The sequence below is a fragment of the Entelurus aequoreus genome, linkage group LG03, assembly GCF_033978785.1.
Source record: "Entelurus aequoreus isolate RoL-2023_Sb linkage group LG03, RoL_Eaeq_v1.1, whole genome shotgun sequence".
Classification (NCBI taxonomy): Eukaryota; Metazoa; Chordata; class Actinopteri; order Syngnathiformes; family Syngnathidae; genus Entelurus; species Entelurus aequoreus.
Window position 1 is genome coordinate 25752877 of NC_084733.1, and position 20943 is coordinate 25773819.

The following is a 20943-nucleotide window of genomic DNA, read 5'->3' on the forward strand; positions in this document are numbered from 1 at the left end:
AATACGGTGTTAGCTTTCACTGTTATGCTGATGACACCCAACTCTACGTGCCCCTAAAGCTGACCAACACGCCGGATTGTAGTCAGCTGGAGGCGTGTCTTAATGAAATTAAACAATGGATGTCCGCTAACTTTTTGCAACTCAACGCTAAGAAAACGGAAATGCTGATTATCTGTCCTGCTAGACACCGACATCTATTTAATAATACCACCTTAACATTTGACAACCAAACAATTAAACAAGGAGACTCGGTAAAGAATCTGGGTATTATCTTCGACCCAACTCTCTCGTTTGAGTCACACATTAAGAGTGTTACTAAAACGGCCTTCTTTCATCTCCGTAATATCGCTAAAATTCGTTCCATCTTGTCCACTAGCGACGCTGAGATCATTATTCATGCGTTCGTTACGTCTCGTCTCGATTACTGTAACGTATTATTTTCGGGCCTCCCTATGTCTAGCATTAAAAGATTACAGTTGGTACAAAATGCGGCTGCTAGACTTTTGACAAAAACAAGAAAGTTTGATCATATTACGCCTATACTGGCTCACCTGCACTGGCTTCCTGTGCACCTAAGATGCGACTTTAAGGTTTTACTACTTACGTATAAAATACTACACGGTTTAGCTCCAGCCTATCTTGCCGATTGTATTGTACCATATGTCCCGGCAAGAAATCTGCGTTCAAAGAACTCCGGCTTATTAGTGATTCCCAGAGCCAAAAAAAAGTCTGCGGGCTATAGAGCGTTTTCTATTCGGGCTCCAGTACTATGGAATGCCCTCCCGGTAACAGTTAGAGATGCTACCTCAGTAGAAGCATTTAAGTCCCATCTTAAAACTCATTTGTATCCTCTAGCCTTTAAATAGACCCTCTTTTTAGACCAGTTGATCTGCCGTTTCTTTTCTTCTCTCCTCTGCTCCCCTCTTCCTTGGGAGGGGGAGTTGCATAGGTCCGGTGGCCATGGATGAAGTGCTTGCTGTCCAGAGTCGGGACCCCGGGTAGACCGCTAGCTTGTGCATCGGTTGGGGACATCTCTGCGCTGCTGACCCGTCTCCGCTCGGGACGGTTTCCTGCTGGCCCCACTATGGACTGGACTCTCGCTGATGTGTTGGATCCACTGTGGACTGGACTTTCACAATGTTATGTCAGACCCACTCGACATCCATTGCATTCGGTCTCCCCTAGAGGGGGTGGGGGGGGGGGGGTTACCCACATATGCGGTCCTCTCCAAGGTTTCTCATAGTCATTTACACCGACGTCCCACTGGGGTGAGTTTTTCCTTGCCCGTATGTGGGCTCTGTACCGAGGATGTCGTTGTGGCTTGTACAGCCCTTTGAGACACTTGTGATTTAGGGCTATATAAATAAACATTGATTGATTGATTGATTGAAAGTACCGTTCACCTCCGTAAAGTTCATACAGCACATATATTTCCCCAAAGTTACGTACGTGACATGTACATAGCGGCACGCACGTACGGGCAAGCGATCAAATGTTTGGAAGCCAAAGCTGCGTACTCACGGTAGCGCGTCTGCTATCCAATTCAAAGTCCTCCTGGTTGTGTTGCTGCAGCCGGCCGCTAATACACCGCTTCCCACCTACAGCTTTCTTCTTTGCTGTCTTCATTGTTCATTAAACAAATTGCAAAAGATTCACCAACACAGATGTCCAGAATACTGTGGAATTTTGCGATGAAAACAGACGACTTAATTGCTGGCCACAATGGTGTCCCAATATGTCCGCTACTATCCGTGACGTCACGCGCAAACGTCATCATACCGAGATGTTTCCAGCAGAATATTTTGCGGGAAATTTAAAATTGCACTTTACTAATCTAACCCGGCCGTATTGGCATGTGTTGCAATGTTAAGATTTCATCATTGATATATAAACTATCAGACTGCGTGGTCGGTAGTAGTGGGTTTCAGTAGTCCTTTAATATTATTCAATAGTAATCAGAATTTGTAGCCCCGCATTTTATCAGATTTTTTAAAATCTTTTTTTGAAGGGAAAACACTCCCGTTTATGAATTTTGTCTCTTAAAATTAAAAAATTAGATCAGGTAATCATTTATAAATGTGGGATGATAAAGTACAGCATAATAATATAGAATCCTGAAGAGACGGTCAGAAAGCTGCTTGAAAACGGTCTGTAAAACATAATCTATGCAACATTTTGACTCAAGAACCACCATTACATGTTATGTAGACCACAAGAAAATGTAGAAGAAAAATATAAATATTAACACTTTAACAGTGTTAAAGTGGCTACAGAAGACTCTGTAGCCAGCTGGGTGAGAGCATAGTCCTAGTGCCCGCCTCAACATTCCCTTTTCTAATTACACAGCGAGAGACAAGTAAGCTGTGTTTCCTTCCAAGCAGTTTTCCATCATTATGCCTTCATCAAGGCAGAGTCCGTTACACGTTTTAATGCAGCTGAGTAGCAATTTAAGGTTGATATATTTCGGGATTGCACATGAGAAGTTTAGAGAAACAAACAAACAAGATCTGCACAGTGGTAAGCTGACGCCGCGCCGAAGGCAATAAGCATTTACTGTACGCCACATTTATCGATAAGCTAAACCGTGAGATTGATCACATGATAAAGGGGTGTATTTATAAAGTAATTTTGCCTTCCTTCATAAGTCGTTTGGAATTTGCTCCATCGGTGACATTTTTGCCATTGCTGACATCAGCGGATTATCTATATATAGTATAAATTTACCCAAAGGGCTTTGCGCGGATCCCCCATAGTAGTTTGCGCTGTCGTCAATAAGCTCCTTCTCTTTCTCTATCCTCTTGTTGTGGGGCAGACTGGCTCGTACATGCACTGTTGCCATTTCTAATACAAAGGAGCGTATAGTTCTAACTTAATCTGTTGGTAGACTCGCTATGGAAAGATGGCAGAGAGAAGACGCTGTCGAAGTGTAGGCACATAGATAAGACCGCCCAGGCGCCCACAAAACAGCGCATCCTGAAGAGACAATCAGAAGGTGGCTTGAAGATGGTCTGTAAAACATCATCTATGCTAGGGCTGGACGAAAAAGTATATCTCGATATATTTTTACTTAAACTCGATATTCGATAAATATCTCAATATATTTTTCGGTGAAAGTATACATATAAAGATATTAATTTTTTAGCGATATTCAGTGAAATTGAAGTGAATGACAACTGTACTGTAAACGGTCAGTGGCACTTTTGTTAACCCAGTTAGTCAAGATGAGTATTAAAAGCACAGAAAATAAACTGTTTAAGGAGTACAGAATTATACAACATAAATAAAATAGAAAAATATTATTTCTACGTAAAATAAATAACATAACTGTGCAAATACTACAAAATGTATCAAACTCAGATAAAAAAAATAATTTGCAGGCAGGCACTTTTTATTCCCAGTCGACGATGTAATGGACTGTCACACATGTGCGGTTCCCCGCGACCCCGAAAGGGATAATGGTAGAAAATGGATGAATGGATGGACATGTACGGTTCAGGTCAGCGCCAAGTAAGTGACTTGACTTAATTGTGCGGCTATGATCTTCCTCACTTCGGCATACATTTTTGGCAGCATTTCTCGTGCGAAACTTTTGGCAACTCGAGAACAGTTTTGATTTGGGCTTACATGGTAAACAACTAAAATGAATGTTTTATCCAGACGCATACATTTGTACAAATGTGGCCAAGTAGACGCATTGTGGGTTTCCTGGATGTCGTCTACATCGCTAAAGAACATTCTAAGGAAGAGAATCCCTCTGCCATCTTCCACTAGTTTTTTTTAAATATATAAATCTTGAAAATTTCCTCTTCTCTTCTTCGACTCTCTCATCGTCATTTGGAATGTCTGTTGTGATTTCCCTTCCTGGTTCGATGACCCGCCCTATCTCGCCTCTGATTGGCATGTCCCTAACCAATCGTGACTCATCATAGTAAACAACCAACCAATCATGGATGTTCTTATGGTGCAAGCATGTCTTGGAAGGAGGAAGGGGAGGGGTTTAGTAGCCCATGGAGGGGGAGCGGGGGAGAAGAAGTAACACAACAAATAAGCGGCGTTTGATACTTTTAACGTGAAATAAATTATATCGATATTACGATATTTTCTTAATTCATATCTTGTTTAAAAATGTATCGATACATCTCAAACTCGATATATCGCCCAGCCCTAATCTATGCAACATGTTGACTAAAGAACCACTATTACATGTTATGTAGACCACAAGGAAGTGTTTTAAATGTAGGAAAAATATCATAATATGACCCCATTAAAGGTATAGGCTCACTTACCAACAAGACTGAAACTCGGCTCAATAGATGAAAAAAGGCTGTTTCAGTAACATTAAAGTTAAGTTAAAGTTAAAGTACCAATGATTGTCACACACACACTAGGTGTGGTGAAATGTGTCCTCTGCATTTGACCCATCCCCTTGTTCACCCTCTGAGAGGTGAGGGGAGCAGTGGGCAGCAGCGGTGCCGCGCCCGGGAATCATTTGGTGATTTAACCCCCAATTCCAACCCTTGATGCTGAGTGCCAAGCAGGGAGGTAACGGGTCCCATTTTTATAGTCTTTGGTATGATTCGGCCGGGGTTTAAAATCACAACCTACCGATTTCAGGGCGGACACTCTAACCTCCAGGCCACTGAGTTCTTAATTTGCAGCAGAAAAGAGAGTGTCTGGTCAAAAATAGTGCCAAGATTTTTTGCATAGTCGCTTTGGCCAAATGTTATATTATCAAAATTCAAAGATTCCCACAATTCAATAATCATACCCACTTGACATCCATTGCAGCCAAACACCCTGGAATGGGGGACTTTACATATGCAAGGTTTTTTGTTGTTCCTTAGTTGGGGTCTTTTAAGTTTTTCTTTGCCCGAATGTAGGTTTAGATCAGTGGATGCCGTTGTCAGGCACTTTTGATAAAAGGCTATATTGGTAAATTCTGGCTGATACATTTTTTTTTTTTAATGGATTGACTGCATCTGAAGTAAACAAGCAACAGCAACACCCTAGTTGTATAAATCTCATTACAAAAGAAAGAACAAAAATGACAAAAGAAGAGGACTTAAATGGGTGCCATGAGAAATGCCTATATAAATCACAAATCTGGACCCCAATATATGCAATAATTTTGACTAAAACCCCATAGGGGGTGCCACATGTCATTTACAGTATGGAAAAATGAGGACCTCAAGCCCCCTTGGGTTGTACACGTAGCACCCTACACGGCAAAAAAAAACCAACTAAAATAGACACAACAGGATATTCAACCTTTTTAGAGTAGATAGTGAACATGAGATGCTGCTTCCTCACTTTGTATACTGATGAGCTGCAAAGTAGGACTGTCACGGTGGATAAAATGCACAGATTGTTGAAGTTTAGGGCAGGTATGCCACAGCCTCGAGTCAATTATACCACAAGCTGTGATGTGATAACGTGTGTGTGAGTGTAGTGGAGGATTCTTCCTTGCTTTTTCCAATTTCCTCAAGATGGCAGGCGGTTGGCAGCAAACAGAGATGTTTATGCACTCCAGCCATCGATCTATTTTCCAGCACAGAAGGCTTTGATTGCTTTTTGGAAGGAGGACAGATCTGAGTCCTACCTGACAAGGATTACAATCCAATCTGTTTGTATGCTATGGTAATCTGTTTGTTGGACACAAATACTGCTTTAAAGGACATTACTTGTGTAGTTAAACATGTTTTTTGGAAGTTGTTGGGTCTAAAAGATTATGTATATGTATGTAGGTAAATAAAACGCTTATTGTTCCAATGGAGAGATCATTTACAATATGTTCTTGAAACATGTCTTGCCTAATGACACAGCAGCAGGATGGAGGAGACGGGATTTGAACCTGTTACTGGACAATCAGCTCTACATTGAAAAAAAAAATCTGCAGATTTTATTTTATTGTAAAATTTACGGTGTTTTTTTACAATGCATTAGCGTAAACATTTTTTTTTGTTTTGACAGTAAACATTTTTGTACTGTAAAATCTACAGTAGTTTTTACAAATCACTACTGTAAATTGAAAAAACTGAACTCCTTCTGTTTTTTATGGTAAAATTCTGGCGACTGAAATACATGTTTTTTTACCATTAAATCTAAGGTAGTTTTTTTACATCAAGTTACGGTAAATGGAAAAACGGTACCAATTTTAATTTTAAGGTAAAATTCTGCTACCATTTTTTTTTTTTTTTACTTTGAAATCTACAGCAGTGTTTTAGTGTGCATTACTGTAAATGGAAAATCGTTACCACTGTTATTTTTACAGTACAATTCCGTTGACTGAGTTGCAAGTTATTATTTTTTTTACTGTCAAATCTACAACAGTTTTTACAGTTCATTACTGTAAATTGAAAAACGGTACCACTTTTCTTTTTACGGTAAAATAGTTTTTACTACAAAATCTAAGTTTGTTATTTTCACAGCGCATTACTGGAAATGGAAAAATGACACTACTGTTATTTTTACAGTAAAATTCGATACCATAAAATCTATGATCATTTTTTAGAGCATTACTCTAAATGTAAAAACAGTAACATTTTTATTTTTACGATAAAATTCTGGCAACTTTACTGGAGTATTTTTGCAGTGAATTCCAGTCATTTTTACAGTGCATTATTATACATTGACAAACGGTACCACTTGTATTTCTACAGTAAAACTCTGACGACAGCGCTTTACTATTAGTATTTTATTTTTATTTTTTTTTCCTGCTGATTATGGTGGGACCAGACAAGTTTTGCTTCTTCCCACTCATATTGGACGGTTAATCACTTGAGCAAAATGTGTGTTTGTGAAGTTTTAACATGTTCCAAATAAATAGAATTGAAATTGAGCTGCCAAGTTATTTAACTTAAAATCTACAGCTGATGTTTTTACAGTGCAATAATGTAAATGGAAAAAACGGTCAACTCTTAATTTTACAGTAAAATTCTGGCGATTGAGCTGCCAGTTTTCTGTAAAATTTACTGACTCTATTTTACATTGTAACTCTTGAACCACCGCCGCTTAGTCGTAACTATGAGAATAAAGTCAATATACGGCAACAAATATTATATATAATAATAATAATAAATTATTCTAAAATGGTAAATAGAATAAAGTATTTTAACGAAAAAAGTGTCGAGAATTTTATTTTTTTATGTAATTTGATGTAGTATTACATAAAATGCAGTCATTTTACAATAATCCACTCCCACCTCTAAAAAGCACTTCCAAAGGTTTTTAGGTTTTGCGAACGTTGATAGACTCAAATTGTTGTTCACGTCTGCACCGCGTCTTGCTCATCCTAACACTTCTTCTCAATTTTTTGTTGAGGTCGACACATCTGACTCCACCTTCGACCAGAGACTGCACCTCTGCACCTTTTTCTCCTGTCGCCTGACTCCAGCAGAATGCAATTACGACATTGGCAATACAGAACTACTCGCCGTTGTTTTGGTTCTTCGAGAATGGAGGCACTGGCTGGAAGGCTCGGAGATTCTTTTTGCTGTGTTCACGGACCACAAGAATCTAGCCAACATTCCGAGGCTCAACATGTGACAGGAAAGGTGGGCACTAGCCTTCGCCAGATTCAACTTCACCATGACCTTCCGCCCCGGATCCTAGAATGGTAAACCGGACACTCTGTCTAGAATATACTGCTGTCACTCGAAAGAGGTCAAGGCAGAGACCATCATCCCTCTGTCACGATTGCTGGGAGCGTTATAGTGGGACATTGAAGGTCATGTGCATTAACTTTCCCTCTCCCAAGAGCTGTCTTCCGGGGCGTTTGTTCGTGGTCCCAGAGCTTCGTCCTGAACTGGGCCCACAGCTCCAAGGTTGCCTGCCCCCGGGGGGATCTTATCTTTTATCCCAGCGCTTCTGGTGGCCTACTTTCAGGACTGACGTCAAGGAGTTTGTGTCTGCCTGTGCCACCTGTGCCCGTAATAAGGCTTCTAATTGGGCACCAGCTGGTCTTCTGCGCCCACTTCCCTTTCCCTCAAGCATTGGACTTTGTCACAGGACTTCCACCATTCAATGGCAAAACAGTTATATCAACTTTGGTGGACTGTTTTTCAAATAGGGTCCATTTCATCGCTCTTCCCAAGTTGCCTTGTGGTTTCGGACAAAGGGCCACAATTTTCTTCTGCTGTTTGGAAGGCCTTCTTTAGGAGCATTGCCCAGCCTTTCCTCGGGATACCACCCTCGGACCAATGGCCAGACTGAGCGTGCCAATCCAGATCTGGAGGTCACCATCAGTTGCGTTTTCCACCGGCAGCCGGCCTCCTGGGCATTCAGCCTACCTTGGATTGAGTAATAATAATAGTAATAGCCCCATAATACACTAGTCAGCTTTGCTACAATATGTCTCCTTTTCACTCCGCCTACAGGTACCAGCCTCCTGCATTTCTTTCTCAGGAATCCACTGCACTTTCACCCACCTCAGAGAGCAACAAGCATCTCGCCAACTGCCACTGCAGCACAACACCAGAATACAAGCCTGGTCATCTCGCGACCAACCTCTTCAGGTGAACTCCATGAAACTGCAGCCAGCGTTTATAGGTCCTTATCCCATTGAGCGAGTAATCAATTCCTCTTCTTTACAACTACGTCTTACGGACTCTCTCAGGATAAATCCCTCTTTCCATGTCTCTCTGCTCAAGCCCGTTACCTCCAGGCCCTTAAGCCCTCCGGAAGTGCCTTTTCCACCTCCCAGGCTTATTGGTGGTCATCCCACATTTATAGTCAAGGCCATTCTTGACGTGAGGAGAAGTGGCTGCGGTTTCTAGTATCTGGTCGACTGAGAAGGTTACAGCCACGAGGACCGATCCTGGGTTCATCGTTCCCTTATTGTAGACAAATTAGTGTCTATGTTTAATGATCATTTTTCAGAGAAGCCAGGTGAGCTGCCAGGTGCCGTCCATTAAGGAGGGGGCTACTGTTGTGTTTTGTTCTCCTGCCTATTGTTTTGTGCCTGCATTTTCCCTGTTGTGCTTTTTTTTTCTCAGTTCATTCTTCCTCTGTGAGGGGCGGACCTTCAGACCACACCTACAGCTAATTAGTCCATGGACTACTTAAGCTTGGCATACACAGCTGTGGGTATTGTTCCCTGTCCTCTCACGTCTCGTGCTCTGCTAGACCTCCAAGTCCGGGTACGTTTTTTTGCTTTCTTATTTCACGCATAACCTCCGTGTGTTTTTTTCTATCCTCCCTAAGGTTGAGTGGATATCTTTTTGTGGACTTTTCCTTCCCCTCGCCGACCTCTGAGGTTCCAGTTAATAGACTACTTTTTATGGTGTGCGTTTCTGCCCCATAATCTTTTATTAGCATTTTTGGACTTCAATAAACAAGTTTTCTGTTTTGATACCATCTCGCCTCCCGTCTCTGCTTCTTGGGTCAACACCTTGTCCAAGTCGTAACAAGTTCATGAGGCGCAATGTTTGGCCATCCGATACCCATGGCGATAAACAAAAACTAGGGTAAAATTTTGGTCGTACTGAATGATCCAAAAAGTGAAGCGTACAAAAACAGGAGGTACCATTAATTGCACTGTATATCAAAGAGTTTTGATGCGGTCTTTATGTTCCTTTCATTGTAAAAGTCAGAGGTCCAGTAGAAAGAACACAAGAGGAGGTGAAAGTCTTAAAAATAGTTTGGTCAAGCTGACAAAAAAGGGCAAAGTGATTCCAGGTAATGCGACTGCTGCGTCACGGCAGTCAGGCCAGTTTGGGTTTCTGGTCAGTCTCTCAGACTGTGCATCTGCGTCTGGACCAAATGAATTACTCCTTTGGCTCTGTGGCAATTGGAACGCTCCAACGTGTGTGATGGTCTTATGAGTGCATATCCTCATACAGACACAATGAGACTAAAAACTGATACTACTACTCATGTTGGCTTGGAAGTGTTGTATGTATTTATGGATTTCTTTTTTATGTCTTACTTAAAAATAGGGATGGCAAAAATAGTCTAATAATCGTGATAAATACTGGAGTGTTCCGATACTACTTTCTCAATTCTGATACGAAACCGATATTGCAGCCATAATTATTGGCCGATAATGATCCGATACCAGCACAAATACTACATACTTATTTTGATGTGTGTAATATTAAAAAAGGCTTGATCAAATGATATTTTGCTGTGATAATGTGGACTATACAAAAAAAAATACTAATTCCGCTATAGAGTGACCCAAAGCGCAATGTGGTGATCGATGACTGAATACTATTTTAATGCCCTTTGAGACACTTGTGATTTAGGGCTATATAAACAAACATTGATTGATTGATTGAATTAGTAAGCAATATTTGAGGAAATGTTTCACAAAAACTAGTGGGTTTTAGTTATCAGCAATTATTTGTTATTATAGACTTCACCTAACATCACTGGTGCTCTCTGCAGTTGAGTGTACTGTATGGGCTATTTAGACACAATAATGAATTAATATTATCATAAATTATTAATTAATTTAGGCCCAAAAAAAAACAATACACTTTTCAGCATTAGACTTAAGCTGCAGACTTCAGAGCGCAACGTGGCGAAGGACGACTATATATTACTGTATATACATTATTTATTTGAGGACATTTTAACAAAATGCAGTTAATTTCAGTTATTTGGCTGTTATTATAGACCTCACCTAATAAATATCCTCTCTCTAACATACCTGGTACTCTCTGCAGTTAAGTGCACTATATGGGCTATTTAGACAATAATTAATCCCCCCTGCAACTCCGACAGGGACAAGCGGTAGAAAATAATTGATATATGGAATAGTTAACTATTGTAAATTATTATAATTCAGGTTAAAAAACGTATAATTTTTATTTTAAAAAATACAAATCCGCAATAGAGCAAAGTGCAGAACAAAGAGACGACTATATAGTTATTTTGACTACAACGCAATATTTATTTGAGGAAATTTGAACAAAACATTTTTATTTATTATTACAGATCCGACCTAACAAATGCCCTCTCTCTAACATACTTGGAACTCTCTGCCGTGGAGTGTGCTGTATGAGCTATTGACACAAAAAAAGGTTGATTGTTAGTAAATCGATACATACAATGCTGCTATACAAGATGTACACTGACTACTCTAAGGTATATTCAAGTTTCATTTATTTGGTATTGTGCCTCAAACAATTATTTTCCATAATAAAAATGTTGGGGTTGTACTCACTTTTGTGACGAATGAGGCTAATGTTGCCCATTTTCTCGACTTTTTAATAAATTAACAATGAATTAAAAACAATATTTTTTTTTTCTAATTTCTTCCTGTATTGATCTGCATCTTTTTTCCTCTCTCCTCAGCATCACGCCACACACAGACCTCCCACTTCAGGCTGAGTGGAAACACTCGATTTTACAGCCCTGATCGCACGCATTGACTGCCTTCCAACTACCACCTCTTGTGAATGCATGATAGCGCTGCAAAAATATGATAGGGATCTGAGCCGAGGATGTCGTTGTGGCTTGTGCAGCCCTTTGAGACGCTCGTGATTTAGGGCTATATAAATAAACTTTGATTCAATCAATCAATCAATCAATGTTTATTTATATAGCCCTAAATCACAAGTGTCTCAAAGGGCTGCACAAGCCACAATGACATCCTCGGTTCACATCCCACATCAGGGCAAGGAAAAACTCAACCCAGTGGGATGACAATGAGAAACTTTGGAGAGGACCGCAGATGTGGGTAACCCCCGCCCCCTCTAGGGGAGACCGAAAGCAATGGATGTCGAGTGGATCTAGCATAATATTGTGAAAGTCCAGTCCATTGTGGGGCCAGCAGGAGACATACAGATTTCTGCTTTGTAACAACAACAAAGACAAAAAAGGAAGCACTCCATCAACAAATCAATATCAAATCTGATGTGTTATTTTGCCTTTGCTGCTGAAATCAGTGAGTGTAAAATGTGTTGCATTTACTGGCAAACTTGAAATAACAGCAGCAGCTTCTTGTAACGTAAGACAAGCCTTATGTTATCACGGACAGCTTCATCTTGGAAAATATACCTCCCCGACTGTAATAATGATACTAATTACTTTGACGGATGTGCGTTATATTAGTCTGTCTGCCGCTTTGACATGATGTATCACATTTTCACATTGATCGAGCAAAAAAGGCAGTAAAAGACGAGAGATTTGCATATTAACACACAGTCGTCAACAGGAGGCTTGACTTACATGATGTCGGGCATCTTTATGTACTGCCGGGTGACGGGCAGGTGTTTCTGGCGGTTGTTTTTGTAAATGGCATGTACTTTCCACAACAAGATGCATGTAATTTGGGCAAAGGCTCTGCAGGGAGAGGAGAGTAGTGGAAATAATTGTCATGCAGCTGCAGAGGCGAGGAACAGAAGCTCTCTATAGAGCGTGCATATGACCAAGAAATAAGGCAACAGTACTTCCGGGGGATGCACAGTAGGATACATTATGGTCATCTGTCATTTCTGCCATGCCAAATTGGATTTTGATCTGAGAAGCACTTACTGACTGCAGTAGACGTCTTTGCCTGCAGAGGTGACGTGCCATCTGTAAAGCTAAGGTTTACTGTGGTTATTATTAAGTACAGGAGTAATATGCAGTGGGATCATATCATCCCTTTTAATGCCTTTTTTCATTACATTCCCAAATTAAGAGTACATTATAGATAAACTTATAGTCTCATTAAGATGATCGGAATAGATCAGTTGTCAAATACTGTATCACCTACAGTGGAACCTTAATTTAGGAACCCCTCTATTTGCAAACTTTTCAATTTACGAACTTTTAGACCGAACAAAACGTGCCTTTGTGTGCGAACGCTTTATTCATTCATTTTCTTCCGGCTGCAAGCAAACAGCATGGCGCAACATTTAAGTCACTTGCTGCACGTTGAGTACATTACTAGTCACTCACTACTCAACGCTTCAGCGTGTGTGCTTTTTTGACTAGTTTTGTTCATTTTGCCAACTTAATATAAGTCCCAAAAACTTGACAGACCAGCATGAAAAGAAGGAGGGAATCGCTGTGGAATAAAAAAAAAAAAAAGACTTTGCGAGGAGTACATTAATGACGCTCCTTTCTTCTCTCCCTGTCTCTTTAACTCCTTGCCGATGTTAATATTGTTGGATTTTACTTTTTTTAAATGTCTATTATTGAAGCAGGATGGTTGTTAAAGTTAAGTTTTTGTGTGATTTCTGATCGTTTGTGAGGGCACCAATGTGACTTCTGTGTGTGCGCGTGCTGGCAGAGCAGCACATACAGCACTGTTCAGCTTGTTAATAAAGGGAAAGTTGATCCATCACCCCCTTTTTATGTTTGTTTGATATACAGTACAGTACTGTACAGCACTTCATATTGTGTTCAAAGACTACAAAACTTCACTAAAATATTGACTTTTGTCGAGGCTGGAATCCATTATTCGTGTTTGCATTGTTTCTTATGGAGAATTTTGCTTGACTATACAAACTTTTGTATTTAAGAAACCCGTTCAAGAAACAATTAAGTTCGTAAACTGAGGTTTCACTGTGATTAATGTGATGGGTAATGCAAAATGTTTCATGTATGAACACACCGTTGTAAAAAGATGACATTACTTTCTCTGAAATATTACACCAAGATATTTTAGGGCATTGAAAATATGTTTTACACTAAAATATTTTTCACACACATATACCTTTTGTGAAACATGAAAATAGCACCAAAAAAATAATTAAAAGAATATGTGATAGTAGATTTTTTATTAGTCAAATTATGTACTATTGTTAATTATTTGTTTCTTTTCAACAAAATAATTTAATATGTTTTTAATACAAAATTTGGATGCTTTTCATCAGACATAAAAAAATATATATTTTTTAAACAAAACAAAAATTTGAAAATACCTTATTTAATTGGTGCTAAAAAACAACTAACTAAAATAACTAAGACAAATTTTGGAGATACATGTTTGATTGAGCTGACAAACAATACGCTCAAGTCAAAAAAAACAAAATTGTGTTGGTGAATAAAAAAAATTCTGCATATTTTTTCTTTACAGTTCAAGCATCATAAAACATAAAAATGATTTTCTCTTATATATATATATATATATATATATATATATATATATATATATATATATATATATATATATATATATATATATATATATATATATATATATATATATATATATATATATATATATATATATATATATATATATATATATATATATATATATATATATGTATGTCACATAGTTGTTTTGGTCACTCAACTAAAGAAGGGGCGTGCACAGCTTCACCACCTCATGCGCGCTAAACACCACGTGACTCACACCCCTTTTTAAAAAAGACACCAACGCGTGCACACACACACACACACATCAATGCACACACACGCCCACACACTTCACCGGCTGCCTGGCTGCATTTTTCATCCTCTTCTGAACAGCACGCATCATAATCACAAAATTGTCAGATTTTTCTGTTTTTTTACCAAGGTGGTTACTTAAAGCCAATGCTTTCCTCGCTATATAGTTCAACGTGGGGTCATGTGGAAAAGAGCCAAGAAGTCAAGGTATGTTGCTGCAATTGCTTCTTCCCAACCATTTATTGTTGCAATAATAATTGTACAAAGTTAAATCCTAGTACTTTTGCTCGTGGTAAAATTGCACACCTGCACCTTATCAAGTTTATGTCTCTATTGCTACATCTAACAAGTGCAGCAAACACCTACTTTATTAGGTAACTTTGCCACTGTAGCTAATGTTTATGCAAATGTTGGTTATTAATTAAATCATCAATATGGAAATGTGTCTGTGCACCCCAGTGTCTTTTGACACTTCATCAACCCAATGATTATTGAATTAAAAAGCCTAACGTTAATTGATAAGCAAGGTCGGCGGTGTCCTACATAGCTAATGCGGTGATTTCCCCCGAGGCCGTGACGCCATGTCATCCTCAACTGTTCACGTTCTCACTATTGTCTGCGCTGCATCTGCTCTCTAGTCTGCTGGCGGGTGCACCGAGTCAGCAGTCATCGCGCAGCTTTAAATGCTCACACATATTATTTACCTTTAAAAGTGTGCACTCTGTGACCTCTTCATTAGGCACACAACGTAGATCCGGTGCAATACGGTTCCAACTATAACAAGGGAGTAACGCTCAATTTTTTGGGAAGTATTAATTTGGCAATGTTTTTTTCATATGGGTGTATTATTATTGAGCATCAGTGCCTCTAAATAAACTAAATAAACAGACAAATAATTTATTGTGATGAATATCATTATCGCAAGGGGCAGCAATATATTCCGATATAGATTTTAGGCCATACCGCTCTATCCCTAGTTGTATCCTTCTTTGGGTTTTTTTTTAATAATTGAAATGTTTTCCTATATTTAGAACTATATATGGTGCTATTTATTTAGTTTTGTCTATTGACACATGTACACGAGACTACTCTATGGTTATCATCACACTTTTCTCTTTGCAATCACTGGTGCCAGACTGTGGTGGCGTCACACAAAAAAGAAGACACAGACAAAGCAACACACACACGTGTGGAGCCAATACCTTAAATCAGTGATTCTCAAACTGTAGTGGTTCGCGGGCTCCCTGTAGTGGTGCGTCAACTTAACCATTAATGAAATATTCAAACAGTGTTACTGTTCAAACAAAGAATATTAAAGAATTCAAATAGTTAAATAGTTTTTTTTTGTGAATATTTAGGCCTACTATGCTACTGTATTTTAATGTTGGTCATAATGGTGGTACTTGGAGAGCCAAGTGTTTTCTGAGGTGGTACTTGGTGAAAAAGTTTGAGAACCACTGCCTTAAATATTCAATGACTTTAAATCTCAGGAGATTTGGTCAAATCAGATTAGATTAATAGTTTTGAGAAAATAATACAAATGGAAATGAGGCAATATGTCAGGAGCATATTTAGGAGCATTTGTGACCTGTTTTGAAATGTTTCTATTATCATTTATATGCCAAATAATGTATTGTGATATGGCTTTAAAGCAGGGGTCCCCAAACTACGGCCCGCGGGCCGGATACAGCCCCCCAGCGTCCAAAACCTGGCCCGTGGGAAGTCCCAAGTTAAAAAAAATAAAAAAATAAAAAACTTTAAAAAAAATAAAAAAATAAAACATTTTGAATTTTTTTTTTTTCTTTAATTTGTCCTTACTAGTCCATTTTCTACCGTCTCCTAGCCACTCTGGCAAATCATATTGTCTAAAAATGCATTTTACCATCGATAACGTGACATGCAGCAAGTACGCTCTTTAAGTCAATCAGTGCGCGAGGAATATATACTGTATGTATGAATACATACAGTATATATATATATATATATATATATATATATATATATATATATATACACACATAAAGACACATATACATATATACACATATATATACATATATATACATGGACATATACATATACATAGACATATACATATATACACACACACACATTTACATAATATATATTATATGTAAATGTGTGTGTGTGTGTATATATATATATATATATATATATATATATATATATATATACCGTATTTCCTTGAATAGCCGCAGGGGCGCTAATTAATTTAAAACCTCTTCTCACTCCTGCGTTTACCAAAAGCATGCGGGATTGGCAAGCATGCGTTAATTATTTTAAAACCGCTTCTCACTCCGGCGCTTACCTTATCATGAAAAGCACATTTAATAAAAAAAACGTTATTATGGTCTTACCTTTAGGTATAAATGAGTCCATGCGCAGCTCCTATAGAAGTCTTCCTTATCTTTCTTCAGTTTTAAAAGTCTCTCTGTCTCGATGGAGATCTTCCTTTAAGTATTACCTCCTGCTTCGATTGAAAGTCCAGTTTAGAAAACGGTTTTATTTTAGATATGTAATCCTCCATGGTAAAAGTGCAAGCAAACAATGGCTCCTCACGCTTGCTGCCTGTTGTCTTCTTCTGCAGCACCGGTCTTCTGCAGTACCAGCAGTCGCAAGAAGGATCACTAGCGCCCTCTACCACCAGGAGGAGGAAGTCATTTAATGACTCATATTTGACCCGGCGGAAGTGCCAAGCATGCGCTAATTATTTTGCGAAACGAGTTTGACCCGGCTGTAATTCTAGGCAGGCGAATACTATATTCCCGGCGGCAATTCAAGGAAATACGGTATATATATATATATATATATATATATATATATATATATATATATATATATATATATATATATAGCGCGGCCCCCAGCCAAATTGTTTTACCCCAATGCGGCCCCGGAGTCAAAAAGTTTGGAGACCCCTGCTTTAAAGCCATATTGCCCAACCCTAGTTATAAATCACTTTTTTTTTTTTTTTTTTTTTTTTTATGTTCTTGGAAGTGTAATTCAATTGTAAGAAACATCATTGTCATCCATCCATTTTTCTACCCCTTGCAAATTTTTCCATTACATTGCACACATCATGCTAAATGTTTTTTAGGTTTGAAAATGTTATTTCACTTTGTACATCTGCTGTATTTGGTTTGATCATATTGTGCACTGTCATCTAACATCATGTATTGATATGTGTAAAGTAACCATATCTATTGTTGTTTAGACACTACTGATCCTCTCTAGCGCCACCTCTCAGCCATGAAGTTGGCTTTGCACGGGCTGGCAGGCGCCACTACCAGCACCCTGACGACGGGCGTGCCGTACCTCGGCTCCAATGACGCGGTCTACGATGATGGTTCGAGGCTGGCCGAGAACGGAATCCTCTCTGAGAAAACGGCTTCCATTAACGCCGCCGCAGCAGCCGCCAAGGAGGTTGTTTTCAGCGCTCTTGCTCCCGTTCTGCCCACAAACGTCACCGGCCTTCTGCTCGCTAATGAGAGCGTTGGCGCAGCGCAGTGTGGGGAGAACTTTGCGGACAACATGGAGTGTTTTATGATCCTGACTCCGGGTCAGCAGCTTGCGGTCGCCATCTTGGCTCTCACGTTGGGGACGTTCACGGTACTGGAGAATCTGATGGTGCTGTGCGTCATCCTGCACTCGCAGACGCTGCGCTCGCGGCCCTCCTATCATTTCATCGGCAGCCTGGCCGTGGCCGACCTCATTGGCAGTGTCATTTTTGTCTACAGCTTCCTGGACTTTCACGTCCTACACAGGAAGGACAGCCCGGGGGTCTTCCTCTTCAAGCTGGCGGGCGTCATCGCTTCGTTCACCGCCTCCGTGGGCAGCCTCTTCCTCACCGCCATCGACCGCTACATCTCCATCCACAGGCCCATGGCGTACAAGCGCATCGTGACCAAAACAAAGGCGGTGGCGGCCTTCAGCCTCATGTGGAGCATCTCTGTTGTCATCTCGCTGCTGCCTCTGCTGGGCTGGAACTGTAAGCGCCTCAACTCGGTGTGCTCGGACATTTTCCCCCTCATCGACGAGAAGTACTTGATGTTCTGGATCGGGGTGACAAGCGTGCCGCTGCTCTTTATCGTCTATGCCTACATGTTCATCCTGTGGAAGTCGCACCATCACGCCGTGCGCATGATGAGCCGGAGCTCCCAGAGAAGCGTCATCGTCTACACGGCGGAGGGTACCAAGGTCCAAATGGTGAGACCCGACCAAGCCCGCATGGACCTGCGCCTGGCCAAGACTTTAGTGCTCATCCTGGTGGCCCTCATCATCTGCTGGGGCCCGCTGCTGGCCATCATGGTGTACGACCTCTTCGGGAAGGTGGACGACTTCATTAAGACGGTGTTTGCCTTCTGCAGCATGCTCTGCCTGCTCAACTCCACAGTCAACCCGGTCATCTACGCCATGAGGAGCAAGGACCTACGCAGGGCCTTCGGCAACATCTGCGGCTTGTGTCGGGGAAGCGCTCAGCCTCTGGACAACAGCGGGGAGAGCGAGGGGAACAGCAGAAGCATCAGAAGCAAAGATTGCGGTGCTAACGTGCGAGTCAAGGTGGCGCAAGTGGCAATTTCTGGAGTGACCGAGTCCACGTCTACTGCGGAACCAGTGTGAAACTACAGTGGTGTGTCGTTAATTAGGATAGACTTCACCCTCCCTACTTTTCACTGTGCCAAAAAGACCACAATAACTCACAAACAGTGAAATATGTTGTCGTACATGCATAAATGTATTATAATGAAAGGTGATAAAGTTTGTTGTTCCAGTAGCACGTTGACCCTTGTGCAACCTTACCATTGACTATATACACTCTTAGGATCCAAAAGGGACCCCCTCATAAAAGTGCCATAAGTCAGCAATAAAATATATTGTTTTAACATTCAACTGACAAAAAAATGAGTTAACTCATGATTAAAAACAAAAAATTAAGTCATGGATATACGTAAATCAATCACACAATTTATTTGTGCGTCTTTAAATAAAACTGTTTCCAGGTTTTCAGAAAATACATTCAAAAGAAACATTACAAAAAAAATTCCTGAAGGACCTTTTGACAGTAAAACTTTATTTGTGTACAAAGATTTGACTCGTTTAAGTTAATTTGAATTATTTTACAGTGCCTACTGAGCTAGAGTGAGAGTGAAAGCAGGCAGGCCTTGGTTGAGATTATTGACGACCCGACCTCGGATAAGCTGAGGAAGATGGATGGAGTTCACGCAAGCCATATATAATATCCAGACGCCAATGTTCCCTCTGCAATTGCGCACTGCTCAAGCGTCCTCTGCGCATAGCAAATCTATGCCACGCACAAAATCAAATAAGAAAAAAATAAGCGCATAACAATTTTCGACACGACACGGACACGACAGAGAAAACAGTTTTCGTCATCATTGTTCAAATATTGTAACGTCTGTCGAGACGCTTTGAGGACATGAATTCCATCGATCACTTTACTGAGCAAAACTCTTTATTGTCGGCCATAAACACATCACCAAAACATTAGTAAAAATAATATATCTAGCAAAACTGATCATTTTCTGCAGTACAAACCAGACCCAAAGCAATTTTGTTATATCAACAGCAGCCGCTCGCTCTTTCTCACTTGCGCCAACACATGCACATATGGCACTTAGCCAGTGATGCGTTTACAGCCACACAAAAAGTAGGACAACTCCAACACCACACATAAAGTGTCATTCCAGGTCGTTACACTATGATTTACCAATCAAATGTGTGCTTATTCTAGTGTCATTTATTAGGAATCTTAATTTATAAATATTAATCATGAAATGCTGTTAGTATATTAAATAAATACTAATAAAAATATATTTTTTACAAACAGGAAGTCGCAGGAATGTACACAAGATCCCCTGCTTACATCTCATTGTGCAACATGTGAATGTTTTAATGGGAACTAAATGCAATGTCTGAAAGGGGTACAAATTATTTCCAAAGCAGGAACTCCACCCAGACAAACAATACAAGTACATGAAAAACAATATTTTTGTTATTGTCATTGTAAGTGGGCCTAAACACTTATATTAGAAAATAACCTAATGGAAATGACTGCTGTCATTTGATTATAATAATAAGAGAATGTTGTCTGTCTATCTGTGTTGGCCCTGCGATGAGGTGGGGACTTGTCCAGGGTGTACCCCGCCTTCCGCCCGAATGCAGCTGAGATAGGCTCCAGCACCCGCCGCGACCCCGAAAGGGACAAGCAGTAGGAAATGGATGGATGGATGGAGATTGAACTTGTTATTTAGTCAGGTTTGGGACAGGTGTGCTGCCGGTGTAGCCACAGTGTGCACATCTGATGTTGCTCACATGGGCTCCACCGAATGCTAAGGGAGTTTTTGCGTTTGCTCACACACATGAAAAATTAGAGGGAACATTGACAGACACCATGTTATATATAACTGCCCAAGCTGATGTTAATTACATTCCAGTGGTTTAATGGCAGTTTAACTAGGGGGATGGCGTGGTGAAGTTGGTAGAGTGGCCGTGCCAGCAATCGGAGGGTTGCTGGTTACTGGGGTTCAATCCCCACCTTCTACCATCCTAGTCACGTCCGTTGTGCCCTTGGGC

General features: G+C 40.1%; 1 protein-coding gene across 1 annotated transcript; it reads left to right on the forward strand.

Moving 5' to 3' along the window:
• The first annotated feature begins 17248 nt into the window (after nucleotides 1-17248).
• LOC133645621 (cannabinoid receptor type 1B-like) lies at nucleotides 17249-18969 on the forward strand. Its single transcript, XM_062040468.1, has one exon. The coding sequence runs from the start codon at nucleotides 17599-17601 to the stop codon at nucleotides 18967-18969; it is 1371 nt and encodes a 456-aa protein (XP_061896452.1). The 5' UTR covers nucleotides 17249-17598.
• Nucleotides 18970-20943: the final 1974 nt, after the last annotated feature.